Source organism: Haliotis asinina, chromosome 8 (assembly GCF_037392515.1).
Source record: "Haliotis asinina isolate JCU_RB_2024 chromosome 8, JCU_Hal_asi_v2, whole genome shotgun sequence".
In the NCBI taxonomy this organism is placed as follows: domain Eukaryota; kingdom Metazoa; phylum Mollusca; class Gastropoda; order Lepetellida; family Haliotidae; genus Haliotis; species Haliotis asinina.
This window is the reverse complement of record NC_090287.1, coordinates 3863982-3889123: the sequence shown is the minus strand read 5'-3', so window position 1 is coordinate 3889123 and position 25142 is coordinate 3863982. Positions and strand designations below refer to the sequence as shown.

General features: G+C 39.7%; 2 protein-coding genes across 2 annotated transcripts in view; one reads left to right on the top strand and one right to left on the bottom strand.

Annotated features, from left to right (window-relative positions):
- The window catches only part of LOC137293643 (fibrous sheath-interacting protein 1-like), a 20334-nt gene extending 4350 nt beyond the window's left edge, over nt 1–15984 (top strand). The window contains exons 4-13 of the mRNA XM_067824314.1: nt 738–1044; nt 1404–1513; nt 1654–1764; nt 2339–2457; nt 3091–3213; nt 4225–4407; nt 9663–9821; nt 12238–12353; nt 13332–13510; nt 13865–15984. Of these exons, the coding sequence (XP_067680415.1) occupies nt 738–1044; nt 1404–1513; nt 1654–1764; nt 2339–2457; nt 3091–3213; nt 4225–4407; nt 9663–9821; nt 12238–12353; nt 13332–13510; nt 13865–14349 (1892 nt within the window). The 3' untranslated portion in view covers nt 14350–15984. The remainder of the gene's footprint in view (nt 1–737; nt 1045–1403; nt 1514–1653; nt 1765–2338; nt 2458–3090; nt 3214–4224; nt 4408–9662; nt 9822–12237; nt 12354–13331; nt 13511–13864) is intronic.
- On the bottom strand, nt 15905–25142 carry LOC137293644 (cytochrome P450 2J6-like). The gene is made up of 8 exons (XM_067824315.1): nt 24664–25142; nt 22644–22869; nt 21897–22023; nt 21331–21490; nt 20669–20805; nt 20113–20209; nt 19240–19446; nt 15905–19108 (listed from the first exon to the last, which is right to left on the bottom strand). The coding sequence occupies exons 1-8, from the start codon at nt 25031–25033 to the stop codon at nt 18930–18932; spliced, it is 1503 nt and encodes a 500-aa protein (XP_067680416.1). The 5' UTR covers nt 25034–25142; the 3' UTR covers nt 15905–18929.

Genomic DNA, 25142 nt, shown 5'->3' with positions numbered 1-25142 from the left:
TGAACATTTAAGACTTGTCTGTAGTATATTTTGCTGGTTCAAGGGGATTTCTTATACCTTTTGTCACGGCAAATTATTAACCATAACACTTGCCACAAAAGGCAACTATGCCTGTTGTAAGAGGCAACTAAAGGGATCAGGTGGTCAGACTTGGTTGACACATCACAGGTTCCCATTTGTGCAGATTGATGCTCATGCTGTTGATCACTGTTGTTGTCTGGTCCAGGCTTGATTATTTATAGACCACTGCCACATAGCTGGAATATTGCTCAGGGTGGCTTAAAACTAAACTCACTCATCATGGAATTTATTGAGATAGGTTGGTGACTCATGATCCTCTGAATCATGTCATCATGACCATGACTGTAGTACTGCATGAATGATATGTTGATGTATGGGAGAGCTGGGCAGAATACCTAATGTATATGGTGCTATGGACGTTTACCAGTACATAAACTTGTATTATTTGTCGTTTATTACATTTACAAATGTTTTTAATGAAACCAAAATGAAATAAGTAAAAATGTTAGGTTCCAGGTTGTTTGAAATTTTGATGATGTTAAGACCTTGTATAACCGAACCTCCAGTTGAGCTACAGTGTGCAGCAGTGAACTATGGGATATTGTAAGCACTACTGATATAGATTGGGTGGTTAGACTGCCTTCATTTGGAAAGACTATTGGTTACTGTGTCCCTGAACAACTTTCACTCTCTCACTGAACTGTTGTTTGATTTAGCTGATGATGATGGGGAAGAGATTGACAGTGAGGAAGAGAGAGACCTCTTGAAGGAAATAAGAGAAGAAATCCAAAATAAAGTGAAAGAAGAAATGAAGGATGAGCTCCAGGTGTACAAGGTCAAGCTGAAGGCCATTGAAGATGGCCAGTTGCCTGTAGACAAGGAGAGACAGGAGCAGGAGGAAGAGAATCTTGACCCCAAGATAAAGGAAGCACTTATGAAGATGAGGAAGCTGGATCGGATTCTGAACAAGAAACTCAAACGTGAGAGGGAGGTGAAGAGAGACAGAATCCTCTTGGAGAGAAGGTACACATACCCTGATGATGTTTACATTGGCCAACTCATCTTATCATCATTTCAGCTTTGTGTGAAAGGGAAGCAATGTAAAAATTGCTGATGTTTACACGTTTTCTTTTGATTAATCATGTAGAGTGGATAGTTTGGTGCTTCTGGTTATGACTTAGTTTTGGTCAGATTACTGAAAATGATAATGTCTATGTACCTCAGTTCCATTTTCAACTTCCATTGGCTGGACTAATATTTTTTCGATGATTTCTTAGAGAGGTTTTCCATGAAACAGCCTAGTTCTTAATTGAAGTTGGCCTTTTGTCCAAATGGAAACCACGGTAATGTTTTGATGTCCTTCAGTTAATTTTTTTTTTCAGAATCCGAGATGAAATCCAAAACCTAAAACCAGAAGGTCGTGAACACAAAGAAGTGAAGGTGAACACAGAGAAATTTATGGCTCTAGCACTGCCCCCCAGTCACAATGAAGGTAACTGACACTCACTTGTCTTTACTTGTTTGGAACAGCTGTGAAGTATAACCTTTCCTTTTGATCCTTTGTAGATACCTGTAGATTAGATAACGTGAAAGTCAGCTTATTTGTGACCAGAATGTATTGTTCCATCTCAGGTGTGCCAGTAGAGACAGAACCTGCTACCCCAGTGTTTCAAACTCAGCTGAATGAAAATGAGTTTCAGGAGATGAAGGACAAGGCAAGCAGGAAGACGAGATCTCATGGAGGTAGGAGTTGATCCTGTCTGTAGCACTGGAGATTGTTTGTCAGTGAGGTGAAATATTGAGAGATCAGGTGTGCAAATAATTGTCTTATGTGGGAAAGCTGTAAGATTTAAATGTAGCATTACAGTGATATGAAAAGCACAGTTTGCACAGGCTAGAAATGTGATGCTTTAAGAAGTCTAGGAAAATGTTGTGAAGTTTCACATGCTCATTCTATTTCCAGCTGACATATTGCTTGTGTTTTCAATATGTATGATGGCAAAGACTGTCTTCTTATTTTATATACTGGCCTCCGTTCAGTATTGCTCGCTTACTGAACTTTGTAGCCTGCCAAATAAATAACAATTTGTGTGAAAGGTGTAACCATGATGGATACAGAGCTTGTTGTGTATGTCAGCGTCCATGGCAAGATACTGAAGGTGGAATCACGTGATTGTAGTTTTACAGATCTGTATGAGTTCACCTATAGTAGAACTGTTCAGTAACAGGCTGCTGTATGTGATGACAATGTTATGCTGTGTGTGCACTAATGCAGTTTGCCAGATCTATAATTAAATTCCAATAATGTATCACACAGACCTGGCTGGTGTGGAGACATCGTCAGTGACTGGAATTTCCTCCAGTCGAGCTGGTGACAATGGAAAGAAAAGCAAGAAAAAGAAGAAGAGGAAGGATTTCATAAAAAGGAATAGAGAAGTGTGTAATTTGAGAAGCTACTGTTGAGTGATGATTTGAATGCTTGTAAGATTATTTCATGTAATAAAAATCAATTTCTAATAGTGACTTCAAAGGAGTGATTATACTATAAGCATCTTGAGTCTTGAAATGGATATAATACAACATAGATGACAAAGATTTACCATACTGTTAATATATGACTTATCTAGTTGACATGATCAATAGATTATGCTCTATAGGTCTTGGACTGACCCATGAAGATTTGGGTTAGAATTGATCTTCAGTATCCCATGCTTGTCGTAAGAGGTGACCAACGGAGTGGGTGGTCATGCTCACTGACTTGGCTGACTCATGCCAACTTATCCCGCTTGCATAGATCAATGCTCATGCTGTTGATCACCAGATTGTTTGGTCCAGATTTGATTATTTACAGATGGCACCATATAGCTGAAATATTGCATAAAAATAGTCTCGGTCACAGACTCACCTAGTCCAGGTCATAATTAGTGACATGTATAATCATTATCTGCTGAAATTATGTAGATGTATACATTACACAGCTGGAGTATAACAAAAGACACACAAAATGGGTTTTGGATGGTTTGATGTTGCTGCAGGTAGTGTACCATTAATGGCTGACCCATATTTCAGTTGGCTGCAAATGCTGATGAGATGATTGCCATGACAGAGGAGGAGAGGGAGAGAGTGGGGGCACTGCTGACAGATCTGGACTCCCTATCTGACCTGCCAGAGGAGATGGACAGTGGGAGAGAGGTGAGAGACAAAATGAATAGGAACAATAACTCCAATTCCCAAATACAACAACTAGTATTCTACTACAGCTGTTTGTATTTTATTACAACACAAAAGATCTCTGTTCGAAAACCTTGTGCGTCGTAGGGTTAGTGCGTCAATAAGGAGCATCTTGGCAATTCCATGTCCTGCAGTGTACCATGGGACTTGCACATCAATAAGGAGCGTCTTCACTATTCCATCTCCTGCAGTGTGTCAGGGGCCTTATGCATCAGTAAGGAGCATCTTTGCTATTCCATGTCAAGCAGTGTACCATGGACCTGGACCTTGTACATCAGTAAGGAGCATCTTTGCTATTCCATGTCCTATGGTGGATCAGGGGCCTTGTACATCAGTAAGGAGCATCTTTGCTATTCCATGTCCTATGGTGGATCAGAGGCCTTGTACATCAGTAAGGAGCATCTTTGCTATTCCATGTCCTATGGTGGATCAGGGGCCTTGTACATCAGTAAGGAGCATCTTTGCTATTCCATGTCCTATGGTGGATCAGGGGCCTTGTACATCAGTAAGGAGCATCTTTGCTATTCCATGTCCTATGGTGGATCAGGGGCCTTGTACATCAGTAAGCAGCGAGGAATGTCATGTGTCCAGAGCCACAGTAAGCAGTACCTTGACTCAACATTGACCTGCAGTGTGTCATTTGGCGAGAACCTCATCAAGAATTGTCTGTCACATCAGTGTCATCAAGATGTGTCACTCACATGAATGTCATTAAGAACTGTCACTAATCACAGCTTCATCAAGAATTGTCACTCATAACAATGTCACCATGAAGTCTCACTAACGTCCTCGTCATCAAGAATTGTCACTCACATGAACATCATCAGTAACCCTGTGTGATAGTAATGCCGTCATCCAGCTGATCACCACAGGTCATCCACCATGTGCCCACTCAGTAGCGAGCCTGGCCCCTTCATCTAACCGCTCCACCTTGACATGTTGCATTTTGTCATTTTTTTTTCTAATTTGCAGGATCCAAGTGGACATAACCCATTCCAGATGCTCCCTGTTCGACCTGGAGAGGGCTACTGTGGGGACGAGGTGGAGATGAAATCAATGGCCCAGATTGATGGACAACTGAAGGGGCTTCTACCTGAAGAGGAGTACAGCTCATTAGTGTGCAGTACACCCTTCAGCAGTGCTGGAGAACCACAGGTAGATACAATACATTACAATGTGTTCACATGCCAGTGTTGGTAGCTGCTCACTGGAGACTTGCATGGCAAGGTGAATAACAAAACATGAAAAGACTGACAATTTTACGAAACAAAAAATGAATCTTAGTATTTCAGTTTTTACCGAGGTAATTTGCAGATGCCTGTTTTTGCTGAATGTAGTTGTTGCATGTATGCTACTCCACTTTTGACAAGAATTTTTTCATCTTTCCACCTGATAGATTTCTCACAACAATTACATATTGATACAGAATGACATAGATCATCATCTCACCTTCATGTAAAATAGTTCAATTTCATTTCCATGATGCTGTAACAAGCTCATAAATTTAACATGGAGGAAAGATAAATTCGTTGTAGACTTCTCCCTTGGGTAATGCTGTCAAATGTCTGCCTTTTTGTAGCAGTATCATCCCTTGCCTTCAGTGACACAGTTATAAGAAAGCATCATCCCCTGCCTACTGGCTCGGGTAACACTGCTAGAAAATGGCAGGCATCATCCCTTGCCTACTGGCTCGGGTAACACTGCTAGAAAAAGGCAGACATCATCCCTTGCCTACTGGCTCGGATAACACTGCTAGAAAAAGGCAGACATCATCCCTTGCCTACTGGCTCGGGTAACACTGCTAGAAAAAGGCAGACATCATCCCTTGCCTACTGGCTCGGATAACACTGCTAGAAAAAGGCAGACGTCATCCCTTGCCTACTGGCTCAGATAACACTGCTAGAAAAAGGCAGACGTCATCCCTTGCCTACTGGCTCGGGTAACACTGCTAGAAAAAGGCAGACATCATCCCTTGCCTACTGGCTCGGATAACACTGTTAGAAAAAAGGCAGACATCATCCCTTGCCTACTGGCTCGGATAACACTGCTAGAAAAAGGCATCCCTTGCCTACTGGCTCAGGTAACACTGCTAGAAAAAGGCAGACATCATCCCTTGCCTACTGGCTCGGGTAACACTGCTAGGAAAAGACAGACATCATCCCTTGCCTACTGGCTCGGATAACACTGCTAGAAAAAGGCACCCCTTGCCTACTGGCTCGGGTAACGCTGCTAGAAAAAGGCAGACATCATCCCTTGCCTACTGGCTCGGATAACACTGCTAGAAAAAGGCAGACATCATCCCTTGCCTACTGGCTGGGATAACACTGCTAGAAAAAGGCAGACATCATCCCTTGCCAGCTGGCTCGGGTAACACTGCTAGAAAAAGGCAGACATCATCCCTTGCCTACTGGCTCGGATAACACTGCTAGAAAAAGGCAGACATCATCCCTTGCCTACTGGCTCGGATAACACTGCTAGAAAAAGGCAGACATCATCCCTTGCCTACTGGCTCGGATAACACTGCTAGAAAAAGGCAGACATCATCCCTTGCCTACTGGCTCGGATAACACTGCTAGAAAAAGGCAGACATCAACCCTTGCCAGCTGGTTCGGGTAACACTGCTGCAAGAAGGGGTACATCAGGTCATATTGCCCTCAAGAAAAGAATGCAACTTATATTGCATTCCTGTCAAAAGTTGAGTGGTATGGTTTTATATCCAGACTGCCTGGTGATGTCAAGGGCTTATCTTTCACTGAAATGTCTGTGTCTTCATAGGAGATTGTCTGCCTAATGTCTTTCATTGTGTTCATTCCACTTATTTTTTTTGTTCCTTTCCACTGATGTAAGTCAATGCTTAACCCCCTGGATGCCAAGGTTTTTTTTCAGCGCACATTTTCAGAAGGTTTGTGCGAGAATTGTGCTCAAGTAGTCCTGGATCTACCTACAGCTATAGAATTACACAAAAATGTAGAATATTAAATTTCCTATCCAAAATGTTGTCTGAAATTTTGTAATAAGTTTCTCAATATTTTATCATGCATCAATAAAAGTACAGTGCAATGACTTTTTCAATTTGCATCTTTACGGAAAGTGTGAGCAAATACCATCTGATATCTGAATGACATGAGTATATGTGGATAAAGTTATGCACTTAATCTTAAAACTGACTCGCAAGAAATGTTGAAAATGGATTTTGCTCTATGACGTCAAATGACAACAGAAAGGTTACTGGGGTCACTTGGAGGGAAGTTGCTGTGGATACAGACAAAAAAATGTGTGATGTTTTGTTAATGTGAACCAAACTATTCTAATGCCACTTATGGTTTGGTAATGTCCTAATTTATAAGAAAAGATTACAACTTATTATACGAGAAAGCATCTAATACCAATTTAGATGGCTCTATCCAATATGTAAATCACTTCTTAGATTCCCATATTCTCCTGTAGATGTATTTTGACTAATTTAGCACCAATATTAACAGGATACTAGGGATATCTTCAAATGTACTGAAATTACCCAAAAAAATTATGATATTTGTATGTATTTTGTGACATTTGAAAAAGAAGACATTAGTGTGTTGATTAGTATATCTCTTACTTAATTACCACTAACTGAATAACGGGTCTTGGTTTCAGTGTCAAACTTAATTAACACTGGACAGAATGTAAAATGATTGATTTTGCTGTTTAAATTATGTTCTGAATAGATGTGTGTATCTTAATGTGAACAACACAAGCACCTGTTTGCCATCAATGTAGCATATTTCACAACATACAAATATATTTTTTAGGATAATACTTTTAGACAGACACTTTATTCAGTAATATACAGGCTTATGGCCCATTTTACGGTTAATATATAATGTATTTGTAATGTCACGTGAGCACAAATTGGAATAGTTATCTAGCAATAAATAAATGATTTAACAATGTTGCAAATGAATGTATAACAAGATGATTTTGAAATGTTAATAAATTTACCATAAACGTTGTTTTTATGGACATGTTTAAAATGTGGAAGATATTTCTCTCTCATATCTCTATGTTTATCACAAACTAATACTACTACATGATATTCATCTTCAATAAAACCCAATTTACAGTTTGCACATTTGGTTAGACCAGTATCATCTTGTTTATTCCTCCTGGAAAAATTGACATTGAAATTGTGTAGGGAAAGTATCGCCTAAGATGGCCGTATTTGAAGCAAACTCCCCAACCTGTAAAAAGCTTTTAAAATATGATGACTAGACTTTCTCTATTGCCTCACAATATTTTGTGTCCCATATCTCTGACCAAGATGACAAAATCAGCTCAATTTTACCATTAAAAATAGAATATGCTGTAGAAAATGGAACATTCACAAATGTTTTGAAAAATGTATAAACTGGAATAACAGCTTTATATGCTTGACATGCTACAAGATACAAGACCATGATAATCTAGAAGATATCAGTAATCCTAAATACTTATAATATGTCGTAATTTCTGAGTGTTCATCCAGAGCAATTTTACCTCCATTTCTAAATACATGTACATGACTTTGTTTTTTGTAAGTTGACTTCTAAACCCCAGAGTGTGATTTAGAAATAAAGTCGCTATTTAGATTATCATTGTTATTAATATATGTAATTTTGATATTCAGTCAGTTTCACTGGGACCATAACTGTAATAATACTTTTCTTTGTTTATGATTATGTGGCTATTTCTAGTCAGAAGTATACAATGAAAGATACAAAAAGGAAAAAAGATTTTTGTATGTAACTATCAGGAAAATGGTAAAAGCTTTGTTCAAATAACACATGACATGGTTTATTCGTTTTTTAACACCTGCTGTAGAAATACAGATATCCTGTTATCACAATATTTTTCAATCAATTGTGAACTGATATTACACTGATTTGATTAAAACAGTGAATCGTAAAGCATTTGTGACAAAAGAGCTCCAGGGCAATCAATATGCGTCATTGTTTGTCTATAAAATGACAAAACTAATTCTATTAACAAGACAATTCCTTTATATATTTGTGTCTATACATTTCATGAAATATATAAATCATTTTCCTTGATATTGTAAGTTTTCCTTATATGGTTAAATTCATTCACTGTTCACTAACCTGTTTCTATGAATTTCCAGTAATAGTCCCAATGTAGTGAATATAGTACATCATAGGAACTAAAGTACATGTTGCAGTTATGCCTTCTAGCACTTGTGTGAAGGTATAAAATATGGTGTACAACTCTAAAATGATCAATTTCTTATGTAAGATGTCATTACAGCTTTGTCCAAGATAACAGTGGATGGTATTCGTATGCATGATATATTTTGAATGTTATTTGACTTCAAAGTGATGTTTGCAGATGAAGGACATATATGTTCCTGCGGCACCCAGGGGGTTAAGGATGACACTTACAATATTTTCAAAGGATATGATTTGATTTGGGATACATTTTTTTAAATCAAGAGAAAGAAAACTGACTTTGAACGCTATGATTTAAACAATATCAGTTTATTCTCCATTTGTTCTAAAGTTATTACTGCTTGTATATTTTATGGGTGTTCCTTTCAATAATTATATTTGAAACTGGAAATATATGTTTTGAGTATATGATGGCATTTCTAATTTTAACGTTAATGTTATTGAATGAAGTTTTCAATGAATTTATCTCAGTAATTATTTTGTTTGAATACATTTCACATGAACTTTTCTGCAGAAAACCTTGATTCTGTATCACTCTTTAAATATGTGATATTTGTTAAGGTCCTATGTTTTGTTTGAATTATTCTACTGTCTTATTTCACTCATGATCAGCTTTTTTATATAGTTTGTTGTTTTTATTATTTTGTTTGACATATCATTCACAGGCTCACATCTTTCACCATCAAGTGTTAGGCAGCGTTACCATGGTTTCAAGCAGGCAATACACTACTACTGTACTCATAAGTGATATTTTCGTTTGAAAATATTTAGGCAAAGGCAATTTATTTTTCAGTTTTAGAGTTCTTTTGACCATTATGAGTCTGGTTAACATGAAACACTACAAACTCAGGCAGATTACTTGTCCTATTTCCAATCAATGTTAGCATTTGTGATATACTTGTTTAACTTTGATAAATTTTCTCTTGGCTATTCTATGTATAACAAAATATATTTTGTCTGACTTTGAAATTTGTATTATATACAATCAGTGAAAGATGTCATATATCTGGAAAATACATTTAACACTGAATGAAAGAAGTGATATTTCTGTGTATTGACCAGTAACGTAATGTAACAAATAATCAAGGCCATGTAACCTGACCTGGTATAATTGTAACATAACACACATGGGGAAATCAGTATGACCTGTGGATTGTATGGCACTGATCACTGCATAGGTTTTGCTCACTCAGCAAGTTTTCTTCACAGCACAAACTGTTCACTCGTGTGGACATTAGATCTGTTGGTGAAATAGAGCGCTATGGTGAACGAGCTCTCATTGAAACCAAAGAACAGAGAGAAATGCAGGCCAGGTTACAGAGGATAGAAGAACAACTAGCCAGATTCAAAAACCCTGAAGAATTGGAGGTATTTTATACCTAACAGTTAACCTTGAACTAACCTTGACCTTTACACTTTGACCTTGAACTAACACATTCCTGAAACCTACAACCTTCAACCATAACCTTTGCCCTACAGTTTTGATCCTACCCTTGAAGTTTCAGCAAGCTATTATCTTGATTTATAAATGACTCCTGTTATGCATGACCATTGACCTTGACCTATTGTATTCATTACCATTTTGTTTTGCATCAAGTAGATATTAACAGATAATAGTAGTAGGCTTACCCTTGTTTCACTCCATGCATAGAAGGCATGCAGGTGATTCTTTCAGTACAGCAGTACTTATCTTGTGTGTGATAACTGGAAATGGGTGGGAATAACCATATACAGATGGATCATCTGGATCACTATGTCATCATATCATCATAACCTTGGAAGGAGTAGTAATAATATTCTGTGCTCCAAGGGTCCTGGAGTGAGATCCGTTGATCCACATTCTTGCCAGAAGTTGCCTAATGAAGATCTGTTGTTGTGTAATTGTCTTTAATGTATTGGTATTACTGTGACTAGAACTGTCAGTCTGTTGTAAAACACTCCAGTGTTCATAGAAGATAGGTAGCTCAGTATTGGTATTACTGTGACTAGAACTGTCAGTCTGTTGTAAAACACTCCAGTGTTCATAGAAGATAGGTAGCTCAGTATTGGTATTACTGTGACTAGGACTGTCAGTCTGTTGTACAACAATCCAGTGTTCAGGGATAGGTAGCTCTGTACCACTAAACATATCAAGTGATGTGACTTCTTTGACTGAATGTCCACATGTTACAATATATGATCATGATCATGTTAAATTTAAGCTGGTTTTGATTTCCACCACATGGCGGCAATATTACAGCATGTGGCTATAAAAAGGAATATGACTAAACAATTTTCATTTGTCTTTGTGATGGTAATACAGGTGAGTGATTTTGTACCTAATCAATTTTGCCAGGTAAAGCAAACAAGGCTTGGCTGATGATGTATAGAGTGTCCCACATGATGTGACAATTATACTTCAGGTAGATATTGTATACACATGATGGATGATAAGGGACAGGGCTCCTTCAGTGAATCTCTGATACTCTTTGAGCCATTTCCAGCGACAGTGTCATCACTGGTCAGCCATACAAATGGTGAACAATTAATCCTCAAAGCTGAACTTATACACACCAAAACAGAACCAAACTCACCAAAATAGGAAAATAAACATTCACAGTGGAGTGATGCCATGAATACTTTATTTACAAACCAGAATGATAATCAGTAGCACTATGTTGACAAAAGGCCCTTTTGTAGTCAGACGAGGGACCATATTGTGCAGAATCGCAAGCCTGACAGTGACACAGAAGAATGAACATAGGTTTCAAGCTAACTGCAATAGGGGTTTGATTGGCGACATCCTGATATATAACGTTCAAGATTAGACTCATAGTGACAAAAAATTATTTACCAAAGCCTGTTCAGCTTCCCTTCATATCCATCCTTGACGATTTTTATGTCATTTCGGGATGCTACAACTGGGGTTATGGGATGTCATGACTTCTGTTTTGTACACTCAGTGACAGTTCTCAGGTGCTCAGTTTTCAAAGATTATATTTTCCATTACAGATGTGTTTGGTTTTGTTTAAGTGGAAATTGTTGAAATTGTTTCAGTTCTGGAAGTTTATTTTCCTAGTTTGATGATTTGTGATTTTGGTGTTCTGTTTTTGTGTGTATGAGTTCAGCTTTGAGGATTTGTTCACCGTTTGTATGGTAGGCTATGGCAGGCTGGTCATGATTCTCAGAGGAAGAGATATGACAAGGAATCAAAGGGCAAATCATATGTTCTGCTCATAGGAAGTAAAGGTATATTGCACAAGGTTTCACTGTTAAGGTTTCACTCTGATGTTTTTTACTGTAAGGGGTTTCATTGTTGTAGCTTCACTGAAGAGGGTTTCACTAATGGGCTTTCATTGTGAATGAATTCACTCTAAAGGATTTCACTGTATTCTCTAAAAGGTAACTCATGATGTAGTGACTGCAACAGGTGTGCTGTTATGCCTGCACAATGTATATAAATTTGTGGTTTCTCAAATATTTTTGTCCAGGATGAATTCAAGGCTTCATTTGAAATGACAGGAAGTTTTGTCAGTTCTGTAACACAAAAGATATGTTTCATGATGATGAAATCCAATGAATACATTTTGTTCTTTACATGTCTTTATGAAATACATAATTTCCATAACATGTAAGGCTAAGAATTGTTGTATATTTGTTTGTTAACAGTAACAGTGTGATTACCATCTCACATTCATGTAGTGTTTAATTGGAGCATGAGCAATTATGTACATGGTTTTTTTCTCTTTTATGCTTCAAGGGTGTGTTCTTCATTGTTCTTGATGCCAACACATTATTTCCCCAGATTGAGACCCCAAGATTATCTGATGAGGCTCTGAAAGGCTTGATAGACCAGTGTGTTCGGTCTCTGTCTCGCTCATCCTATGCTGATGACATGTCTGTCAATGAGTCAACACCCAGGTCAGTGTTACTATTCAGTGTTACACATCTTCAACCGTATATCAGCAGAGACTAGAGGATCTTTTATTTGTTTGATATGTAGACGCAAATGCAGTTTGACCAGTAGTGTGGTGAACAGACGCATCGACACTTGTGTACAACGTCTGGACAGTGGGTGTCTTTCTATTGCTAATGACCTTGACTGTCTGTTTCCTAATGCATAGAGGTGGTGGAGTGACATATAGTGGTCGAAGCATCTGCTTGTCACACCGAATACCCAGGTTCTATTCCCCAAATTGGGAAACAACATGTCGAGCCCATATGTGGGGTTCCCCGCAGTGATATTGTTAAACTATTTCTCAATGCACTATGAAAACAAACTCACTCTCTCATGTTGTTGGTTGTATGTGCAGGGATTCATTCTGTTGATCACTGATGTTTATCACACAGGGTTCTGTTTGACAAGCCACCTTTAGTGTTAGGGTAGCCTAGCTCCCTGATGGAACGATGTTCATATGTAAAAACAGCTGTAGCTCAAGGTTTCTGGAATGATACAGCCAGCTGTTGCTATTCTTGCTGGATTTTTATATTTACCTTCGATGTAAAGTCAAGGTGTACAGGACATGGATAGTAGAATTTACAAGTTTGTCCAAGATACATAACTAGGCTATACTTGTACGGAATTTTTTGGCACAAATTCATTTTGAATACTCATGTAGGATAACAATGTGTTGCAATATTTCACCAGTGATTCTGTTTGATGTGTAGTAATGTTCATCAAGTTGCAAACAGGTACTCTTTAGGGTCAAATGGCAAAAACAATGCAAATCTTACAAGCAGCTTGACTGTATACTCCCCAAGGAGCTGAATGCAGTGTGAAAGCACACAGATCCTTCAAACAAGGGAACACATATGTCAGTGATAGGTATGCTTTCATCAATGGATTGTATGATGTGTTGAGTATGCAATAACTAACTGTAGGATGTCAATACTGCCCAGGTCGGAAGTGTCCTCAGTGGTCAGCGTCCTGCAGAACCCTCCACGCCTGACAGATGACGTTCTGCAGAGACTGCTGGCAGAGGCTCACTTCCCCCTCAGCTCTCGTCTGGAGGCTCTCCAGGAAGAGGATGATGGTGAGGAGATAGAAGAGGAGAAGGAAGAAGGTGGCAGGGAAGCAGGTATGTTGATGATGTTGTAACAGTCATAGTGTCACTGGAGGTGAAGAAGCTAGTTAAAAGTCAATTAGGTGGTCAGTTCTGAGTAGCTGCAAGATTACTATAATACAACACTGATTGCATCGCCAGTCAAAGAGTTCTTGTGTAAGGGATCTGTGAATATCCAGGGTAGAATACGTCTTCAGCAGCCACTTTGCTTGTCATAAAAGGCAACTCATGGGATCGTGTGGTCAGGCTAGTTCACTTTGTTGACAGATGTCATTGGTTCCCAATTGCACAGATCATTGCTCATGCTGTTGATCACTGGAATTTTATGTTTGTGTTTCGGTACACTTATTGACTTGGTATTTCCTTCAGGAACATGGACGAGGCAAATCCGTGCTGAAACATGGAAAGCCATAGCAGAGTCAGACATTTATGAAAATGGCCATGCTGATGACATGAATTTAGAGTCAGTTTCTCGAACCTCATCAAGGAGCACACTCAGATTGAGTTCTGTGTTGGAGAAACAAAATTCAGACATGTCAAGGCTCCATAATGTTGCTGAACCTGAAGAAAAGCGATTAATTTTGCCAGAAATTAATCAAAGCCCTTATCTAGTGAGCCAAGGCCTGAACAATCAAGTGTCCAAAAATGAAACACATCATCATCGAAACAATGATCGGCCACTGAGTAGGGACAGCATTGATATGGTGAGGAATAACCTCAATGGTGATGATTATGTAACGGACAGAGACACTGAAGGAATGATTATCCCTCGACCACCAAGTGGTGACCGCCGGTCAAATACTGAATTTTCCTCCAGCAAATCTCGGACAGTGACACCTTTGTTGCAGTCTTGATGGAGGATTTGTGTTTGTGGGACTTCTCATGAACAAAATCTTGAAATGTTCATTGTATGTGTGTGTCTTACAAGTGGGAGGATTTCTGCATAGTAAAGTGGCAGCTCTTCAAGATGGACTAGCTGCCCTCCAGAACGGACTACTGTGCACTTGGTTAAAGATTCTGCTTCAGGATTGACTCTTTGCCCTTCAGAATGTCCTTACACCAAATGAGTGGTTGTCTTTGTTGGCGATTGTTTGCTGCGTAGGTTACTGTTCAACATGGACTTGTTGCTCAATGTAGAATTAGTTGTTTGTGTGATATTTATGTTTGTATTGAGTAAGATATGTATGTGGTGTCCCTGATATACTGATCACCATACACAGAAATATTCTGGCTAATCAGCTGTGTTGTACTTCTCTGGATCAGTACATTGCGTATTCTTACTTGTACTAAAATACAGTACAGGGCCCATTTGTACAAAGCAATCAAAGCACTCAGATGATAATAATGCCTGTACGTCACCTAGGCCTTTGACAAGAGTACTACGATCACTTTGTGCAGCTGGCTCCGATCTTGTTTGTTGAAAACACATCCACAAATATTTATGTTTTAATACCTCTGTCAGTATTCTACACAGTTGTTCATATTGTACATAGACACATTGTGTTGCACATCAAAGCATTTAATGTATGATTATGATTTCTGTCCATTCAGCTAATATCATTGTGTCCCAAATGTAAATACAAATTTACTATCATTTTCAATATGTAAATAACTGAGTACCACTCCAGCAAATGGGCACATGCACTGTGAATCTATGTAAAGACAATGGGTGATATGTGTGAAATTGTTGTTCCCAGTGAACTATACTCTCATGTTTGATTAGCCAGTATATTGTATGGAGATTCTGCTCTGATAAATACCTTGTAGCTGTTCATCACCATCACACTCTTTTGGAAGTAACATTACCATCTGCATCGTTTTCATCAGCAACCTTGCTTAAAATATCTTTGCTTATAACTCAGTTTGACTGGATGCTATTTTTAGCATTACATCATTTACTGGTGTATTGTATTGAAAGGTATGGTAACATTTGTTTTGTATTGACTGTGGTGTTTGCGCACTTCCTCTGAAGCCAAACATTGAGATGACGAAGCTGATTGTCCAGTAGAATGTCTGTATAATACAATGGCTAATCAACCATGCAATATTACATGTCTGTGTTAGGACCACCAAATGACCAAGACTAGAACAGTTCAACATATACTTCTTGTCCTGTATTCATTGCACAGGCCAAAGACCATGGTAAACAGTATTTGTTGCTGAGAGTTGATGGATGGGTGACCTTTTGGTACCTTCACTGCTCGGAGTTGCCCCAGCTTGTGCCCTACAGGGAAAAGAGGGTGTGCTCCTTGGGTAGTGTAGAGTTTGTAGGAAGGATGTGATGTTAGTGTTAAGCTGACGAAGCAGGTTGTGTTCTATAGTCCTGTGTAGGAGCAGACAGTGATAATGACTGCTGTATGATGAACTTTGATGTCCAGTGTAAATGGTTACAATACATGATGCATGAAGTTTGACATAACGTTTTTATTGTGTTGATTGATATTTACTGCATCAAATGACAGTTATCAAAAATAAATTATCACTGCTTGTTTGTTGTTTTGTTTAATACTGTATTTGACCAGTGGTACGTACTCTTGACTAAACTTTGATGTGTTTGTTTTGTCATGATGACGTGACCATGTGATGTACAATGAAGCCCAGATAGTAAATACTCGTAACCGACAAATTAATTCAAGAACTCAAAACTTGAACATCCTCCTTATCCAGTCTAAAACGTCCTGGATCTAAATCAGTTCAGTGTCATAGCAAAACTAACATATTTGATCCCAGAATAAAATGTGATAGAGCCATATACATGTATATAAACTCACGTTAGGTACCAACTGAGACTCAGTAATTGTGCTAACCAAAGAAGACAAAGTTTAACTTGTGCAAGTCAGGATTCAAACCTACCAGCAGATGGCGCTGATACATCCTTACAACTTGTTTCTGCCTGCCATTAATATATACTTGTAGTTATGTCCATGGCTAAGGTGGTGATAAAAGGGACTTTATGAATATATTTCAAGGAGCACGCAACGACGGTTTTGATTAAATATTTTTCAAAGAAGTGGATGGTACAATATATGGATACATTATTCACAAACATGTATCCCTGAAGCCTGTTCAAGGCATGCCAGCCACTAAGAGAACCTGTCCACACAGGAAATCGAAATATACAGTGGAACTACAGGTGTACGCAGAGACAGAAATTAACACTTTAGTTAGTGAGTTGACCAGTTATGCTAGGTATCAGACGACTAATAAACCGCGCATTCTAGCATGACATTCGACCATAGGGGCTTGTATTGCTGAAAATAAAACATCCTGGGGCCAACAAGCCTACACTGATAGGACCCAGGATGTTTTATTTTCGGCAATACAAGCCCCTGTGCATTCGACAACACAGTCACACGGCTACGTATTCCCATTCCCACCGAATCCCCGTTTCACCGCCGTTGAGGTTCCTGGTGGAGGACGTCCACGTGTCACAACACAAAGACAGGACAGATGGATGACTCATCCCCGGCACAGACTGCAGTAATCACTATTTTTGCACTTCAGCGTATCCTCCCCAACACAGTCAGGAACCGACTGCGACCACGTTGTCCCGCCATACGGCCTGTCCTGACGTAGCATCATAGAGAAAATCACGTCAACCTCTGTTGTAAAAGAGGACTGTTGTTTTAACGGAAACGATCTGATTGATCATTTCTCGCAATCAACGTGTCTTAAGACCCGAAGACGTCGCCGACGTGCACTGCTGTTTGGCATACCCGCCATTACATTTGTGGCCTTGAACTTGAACCCCGCCAAACATTTGGACCACGTTATTATGAAACACCCTTAGACATTTTCTTATGATCTCAATGTACACCCATAAAAGATAATGGAAATGTTTCTTAGGTTTTTTAAAATTATTTTTCTGAATTTGACAGGAGGATTAAAAGTGACAGTGAAGTTAACGTGGGCCACCCCTTTTGCATAAATGGGTATGTCCCATGCTCAATTCCCGGTGCCGATACACTACTCAGCTCCATCAAGTTCCCGAATCCAATTACCTAAAACAGTATTGTCATAAAATGATAGCAGATAGTAGTAGTTAGATGGTAATTAATAAAGACATTAGAACTGATTTGGATTAGTCCATTGTACATAGTAGGTGGTTCCATGTTTAACCTTGCATGAAGCGTAAATGAGTTCTGATAAGAGCGTGGGCAAAATGGGAACATTGAGTAACAAACAGCTATAAGAATACATCAGTCTCATGCCAATTACATTATTAAAATAAGTTAGAAAATACATCTTCAGATGAATGTTTTACGAGAGGCAGAATATACACGATAATAATCAAACAAACACTGCATACACTCAACAACAGTTACGCAATATATGCATGTAACAAATACTATGTGTTAATGCAATCACAACAAAGAAAATATCACATTAGTTTTAAAATACTAATACACAGTTTTAAAAATTGAAGGTTACACATTGTCTAAAATACTGGTACAAATCCAGTTATAAATTATGCAGTGGTTTACTTCAGAACGGATATCTGTTGAAACCTAACGCAGTGTAATTCCAAAGCAGTCCGATTGAGACGAGGTCAACTTTATATAAGCACCACGGATCGCTAGTTTGTCACGTGTAGCCTACGTGAAGGTGAGCTGACGTCAGAAGTTTGTTTACAGACACCATCATAGAGAAGTACACATAGTAACTTAATGCAGTAACAGATTGTTGGAACAACACAGTTCCAAGTAAAACCGCCCGGGTTGAGAAATGTCTGGATAAACGAATCATTATACATAAACGTTAATAGTTTGGCTATGGGAGAAGTTCTTTGGTATCATGTTTCTCTAGTTACAATTTAGAAATTTCGGATATAAATACATGTGGATACTTAGGCAGTCCTGGTTGAGGTAACACGGTCACACACAAATGCAGCCTCAGGTGATTGTGCCAAATGAACGATCAATAACAGCATCCATCTTGTTTCTGATCGAGCTTGTCAGATACCATATGGCGAGTCTGGGATTTGAACTGTAGGAATCCATTTTTGTATGAGTATTCTACTGAACCAGTTGCTCATTGTCTCTCCTTTATACAGTTTTGCATGTCTAAGAATCACTGAGAATAAGATTCACTAAGAATCATATTCCGATGTATAGTCGTTTGATTCAGTATAGCTCTCAGTATCTTGTCAAATATATTTACATACAATATCTTTTGTAAAAACATTCTGACAACGAGCAGTATTGAACAGGAAATCCGACCAGGTAACGGGTTCGATAATAAGAAAACCTCGTGATTTTCAAGAGAAGGACTTCACAAATGCGTTTCATGACTATCCCTTCAATGCAGTTTGGCTTAAATGGCAAGTCTGTTTAGTGTGCATTGAGGTCATCTGCCCCCGAACATGCCTGAGCTGTTGCAAAAATCTTATTCTAAATATAGCCAATATAGAAGGAACAAGCACCACTGGTTGTCATTAGAGTCTGGACTGAACTGTAACTTCGTACGACTTTGGAGTCATTGTCATCCCAAACTCTGGGTCAATGTCAGGTTCAGCGTTGCCGACCTTGGAGAAGTGGAAACTCTGCAGCAGGTTGGAGAAGAAGAGAAACAATTCCATCCTCGCCAGAATCTCACCTGCGCACATCCGTGGACCTGTCCACAAACAGAACAGTTTACCATTTTAATATGATACTCAGTACATTGCCTTACTATCAAGATGCTGTGATGTCATGATATCATGTAGACACTCCGGTACAATATCCGGTTACTAGAAATGTACCAACCTCCACCAAACGGAATCCACGGATCAGGGTAAAGTATGTTCCTTTCGGGTGTGATGAATCTTTCCGGTTTGAAGATATGTGGATCCCCCCATTGATCTGGGTCGTGCAGCACCGAGCAGATGTTGGTGTACACCAGGGTGTTCCTGGGGATGCGATACCCTCCCACCCAGGCATCCCATGGGCTTGTACGGAGTACAGCTGCAGAAGCTGAAGGTAGATATGGTGTATTGGATTATGAACAGAATGATGACCACGCATACTATATTCACGAGAATTCTTAACCTTATAATAAAAAGCTTGACCACCGTACAGCCTATTTCGCCTGTCACATACACGCTTTCGCTAACTCAAAGTGCGATATGCGCATTTCACGACGTAAAGACCATGAGCAAGTACGTGAAGGTTTTCGCCTTTTATATCAGGTTCGGATAAATCCATGACGAAGAGGCTTTAACATATAAACTTTTCTGGAATCGAAATCATAATACATAGTCTTGCACTACGAAGAAATCTTGCGAAATCGAATAAAACAGGGCACATGTTGTCCAGACCTCGAAGGCAATCCACAATTCAGAGTAGCGTTTCATTGTGGTGCCTGGACCTCCTGATTGCAGGTTGACTCGCCAACTATCTCCATCTATGGTGGATTGTAGGCACCATGCGGATTCATTATATGATTTAACCCAGATTTCACAATGGCCATGAGCTATCTGGGTCGTCCTTATCCATATCGAACTTTCGAGGTTTGGCTCCTGCTATGCAGCAATGCTGTGACACAACCAGCTGACTCCATACGTCGGATCTATGTTGCTATCGACCCCAGGAGCTGTGCGAGACAATGAACCCTCAACAAGAAGAAGAATGTGGACTGACCAACACTTGACATGCGCTGTATCTCCATTATTGTGGCTTCAGTGTAGACGAGGGAAGGTCGGTCAGACACTCGCACTGCACGCCCGCATCCTACAACCTGTAAGCAGCAGTATACAATATGTCGCCTTACGTTCACACGAAACAATTGCTGTGGACATTTTGTCAAATTCTCCAGATAAAACCATGCAATTGATCATTTATCAACCTATGATATGTATTAATGACTTCGGCATATATCTTGCAACTGACGAAGGTGTATGTGTTGCATAACAAATGCGATAATAAACACAAGTTATTAAAAATACAATAACAGTTTTGGGTTCGAATCCAACACTTTACCTAATCTTATTATATCATAGCTGAACTCCTAGGTTTCAAGAAAGCACCTAAGGCGCTGAAATTACCAATGAATATCCGTAGCTCTCTGTTCCACCCACTCACTCAACACGGCCATGGAATGCTAAAAATATTGCAACGTCTCCATGTTTTTTTCCCCCCAAAATAACCTTATCAATAGATGAGTACAATATACCACAGGCTCTGAGAGAACAATTACCCTGTCTATCTCCTTTTGACACTTGTGCTGAACATCTGGGTACTTTATCATATACAGGACCCCGAAATCCAATGTACCGGAAGTTGTCTCTGTTCCAGCGAAGATTAGATCCAGAATACACCGCGTCATATTGGAAGCTGGAGACAAGCAGGTTGTGCAAAGTAGTGTACAGTACTAGCTGTAAAGTGCTACAAGCCGTCACCAGGGCACTGTTTAATGAAGCTATTATCGACTGTCGCAAGTCTGTCTTACAGTATATAGGAGGTACGACAGTCGTAGCGCTACGATAGCTTTCTGCAAAGGGACCCTTGTGCATCACCAGATTTGAAATACCCTAACCCACTGCTGTAAAATCGTCGACAAAGTTATGCTTTGGAAATAATAATCTAGCTATACCTATTTCTTTATAAATTCACATTCTTGTTTTGGAAAAACAAACTGTGGAAGTGCAAATGAGTACTCATTTCTAAGCAAGTGGATTTGTATAAACCAAGTGGAGGCACATGCATTCAAATGAGACAGTCCCTTAGTCCCTGTATGTAACTGAGACCACACGAGAAGGTAAATGGTAGGTCACCTTGGAGGACTTGCAGTGCACTGTATTGACTTATAAACACATAATTATGAGTTGTACGTTGTTTGAACTTATCGGCTATCCTCACTTGTGTACACGGTGGACTCAGGATTCTCAGCCTCGTATTTGATGAAGACGTCGACGTAATCACGTTCCACGTCGTCTTGGTAGGTACGTCGATGTTCTTCAATACGTGCCTCGGCGTACGTAGTCATCTTTTCAATGCCTTCAAAGTACGGACGCATCAGCTGTCAAGGTATGATTGTGATGTTGATCTAGCAAAGAATTTGTACGAACACTTGTGGCCATCTTGAAATTCTTAACCTGCGAAACTGACATCAACCTTCCGTATGTTGCAATTGGGCGTAAGCAACCTCCATTATCTCTGGACAGACGGGCGATGGATAAAGACGCATGACATGATGGACATCAGCAAGGCAACAACTTTAATTGATATTATGAAAAACCGCAGGGCTAGTTGCTTATTGGTTTGTTGTCTAACGGAACGCCCAATATTCAAGTAATGCGGCAGCAGTCTGTAAATAAGCGACTCTTGACCAAACAAGAGTAATCAACAGTATGAACGTCGACCTATGTGATGAGGGTGCGAGGAAGACGACGGATGGGCCAGTATAGACAACGGAGGGTTCTCACCTTTTTGAAGTACGGGAGATGCCTGAGGGATGGGATAGCATTGATAGCCCCCATTGCACCCTGGGTTCGGAACAAGTTATCTGTGACGTCCAAGAGAGATTTAAACGTCAGATCATCGTACTCAAATCTAAAGAGAACAGAGCAGAGCATGGAGACACTTCGTTGGATCAAACTGAGATCGTATCTGAGTCACATTTAATTTTTATATCTCAGGATCTAATACACCTAAAGTATGTTGTTTGATACTTAACGCCACCAGTGGGCATCTGTCTATGGAATAGGGGTTCGTTAGAAGTCAATATTGTCAAAACACCCGATTAAGTCGCTTACCACGATAAGCGTGGTTTGCTGGGTGCATATATTCATACCCTGAATCCTCATGGTACCCCATGTGTCACGGACTTCTTACAACTGACCGTTAGTGAGATGTATTAAGCCGTTTTACAATATCTGTTCAATCGTTTCTTGCGTAATACTGGAGCTAAGCCTAATGCCTAAAGTCTTCCTGAATGTCATACTAAATGTGTATTGGTATGATGACGACATACCAATGATCTATCAATGCTTGCCTTTGATTAAAAAATCATGACAAGCAGACATATAATAAGCCTGGCAGCAAACCATACGACTCCAGCTGTAATTGAGAAGGAAATATGAGGCCACATGGTCTGTCTAAAGCCGCTTTTAGCACTCGGCTACTTATCAGCGCTCAAGATTACAGAAGATGTTGTATGTTTAATATGTTACCTTGAACCAAACACTACACTGTAAATAACATTGGCAACAGATCGAGTCAGTAGTTTCCTGATTTGTACTGGATGCTCGTCTAGGTCAGTAAGAACGTCCTTCAAATAATGTATCTCTTCAGTGATACGTTCCTCCAGAGGTGATTTACCAACACCAAGGTCACGTAATGCCCTCAAGGTCATTCGACGTATTTGTGTCCACTCCTCGCCATCCCCCCATATGATTCCTGGAAACAGCAGGAGGATTCCAGTTGTTGTTTGTACACGCAATGGTAATGTAATCCCATTGTTTATACTTTACGTTATTAGTCCTAGCCTGCATAAAAAATAATGTTTCTCGGGCACATTTTTTTCAACAGTGACGAGGGCGGTAGGACACTGTTTTTATTTTTTTTCTTATTTCTCTCAGAAATACAGCTTGGGAAGTTTAGCACGTGTTAATAAGTTGCAGATTCAGTCACACTCGTTCTTACAGACACTCCATCTTATAGTGGACAAATGGATGATCGGGACGCGGTCAAGTCAAAATTATTACTTATAAATAGCAACAAAAAAGTGTTACGCGCACAAATAAAAGTGACGCGCCGATGCCCGAGAAACATTCCACCATTTAGCCTCACCATACTGCCAAGCAATGAGTCCCTACACGGGCAAACTGTAACGCAAATGGGGCTCCGCAGCATCGACAAAATGATCAGTCTTCTTAAATGCGAGCGAAGCGAGCAAAGGTTGGCAACGTACTATCCTAACTTCGGTTCGAGAAATATTTTTCATGTCCAAATAGAAATATTTTGCATGTCAAAATATAACATCGCCACCATCAAAAGTATATACCCATTTCTTTACTGGGTTGTGTTCTCACATTTCCAACCACATGTTGAACAATTACTCACGTGAGTTAATTTTTTTTATTAAACAATTTAAGCGCATCTCGTGGTACGTCAGACCGTTCTTCGCCTCCATTCCCCCTTCCACCTTCCGGTTCAACGGAGTGAAGAAAGAGGAGGGTATTATTCCATGTGGAATACTTACAGTTACCTCCCCTGCTTCATTCGCCCATTACCCGAGAAGTGTTTTTATGTAGAATCAATGTTAAGAAAATTCTAACAATAGCGACGACAGAAATGACAAATAAACGCCAACATGTTCATCATAAAATTAGCCAATATGGTGTTTCTTTCTAATTTCTGCTTATTCTTTTTCCGCCACACCGTTCAACTGGAAGCTGGCAGGGGTAATGGAGGCGAAGAGCGATCTGAATACCACTAGTGGCGCATAAAATGTTGAATAAAACATATTTCACGTGAGTAATTATTGAACATGGGGTAGGAAATCTGAGAGCACAACCAAATGAATAAATGGGAGTGTGAAGCGATCCGAAGCGATGGAAGTACGTTGCTAACCTTTGCTAACATTCGCTCGCATATAAGAAGACTTAAATTGTGATATTCTCTATGCTGCGCAGTCCCATCTGCGCTGCAATTTGCCTGTGGTCCGTATTACAAAAGCTTATGAAACTTAAAATGTCACAATCAATCTTGGTTTCCCACTTGATTAAATGCAGGGTTATTGTACGCGACACTGGGGACACAATTTATAAATACCTGCATGAAAACTGATGGTGTTTTCACCAATTGGAATTTTGTGCTGACTCTTTTTTGTATTTAAAGTCTCAAATTGATACAATTGTGAATGTTTACAGTTTTCGACACAACCATGGAATGTTGGGAAATAAACAAGCGTTTAACTGTTTAAGAAATTTCCACATGTATTTACTCTCACCAGTGACCGCATGATATGGTCTCTGCTCATTAGCATGAACACTGACTGCACTGATATCATAGAGGCTGACTGCCATGTAGATATCAGCTCGAGTATCGGGACTGTTCGTATAAACATATATGTGATGTGATAACCAACAACAGCTGACGCACAGTGAGTACATAGTATTCAAGTCATTGCGTTTCCGTTTACCCACTGGACAGCCAGTTTCTGAAAGTTTCCAACCCGGAAGTGCTCACCTCTCGCTTTCTTTGTTGCTTCTCTTGTGCTGTATAACCATGTCGGACGGTAACTGAACACCCCGCCTTGCTTCACCAACACCTCGTGCACAGGCCCATAACCATTTACTATGGTCATCATTGAACTCCCGAAATATATCCTGTATACATTCCCATACTTTTTCTGCAGTTCCGAATAATACAAATGCACTTTAGTGCGTCCATACTTCCCTAGGTCCAGTAGATTGCCAATAACTGGCCAGGCTCGAGGGCCAGGTGGCAGTTCGTGTGAAGAGGAGCAGAACAGGTAGTATGCCACAGCTAAAGCCACTAATGTCACTAGGAGAGTCTGAGGCTCAATTAAATCGAGGAGCACGGTCGCCATTTTCATTCAGCTCCCCAGAGGATTGACTACGGCGGATAAAATACAAGCTGATTTCAGAACTGGGTCACACCGTCGTCATCTGACCTCGTTCACGTTTGTGCGATCCGCGGTATCT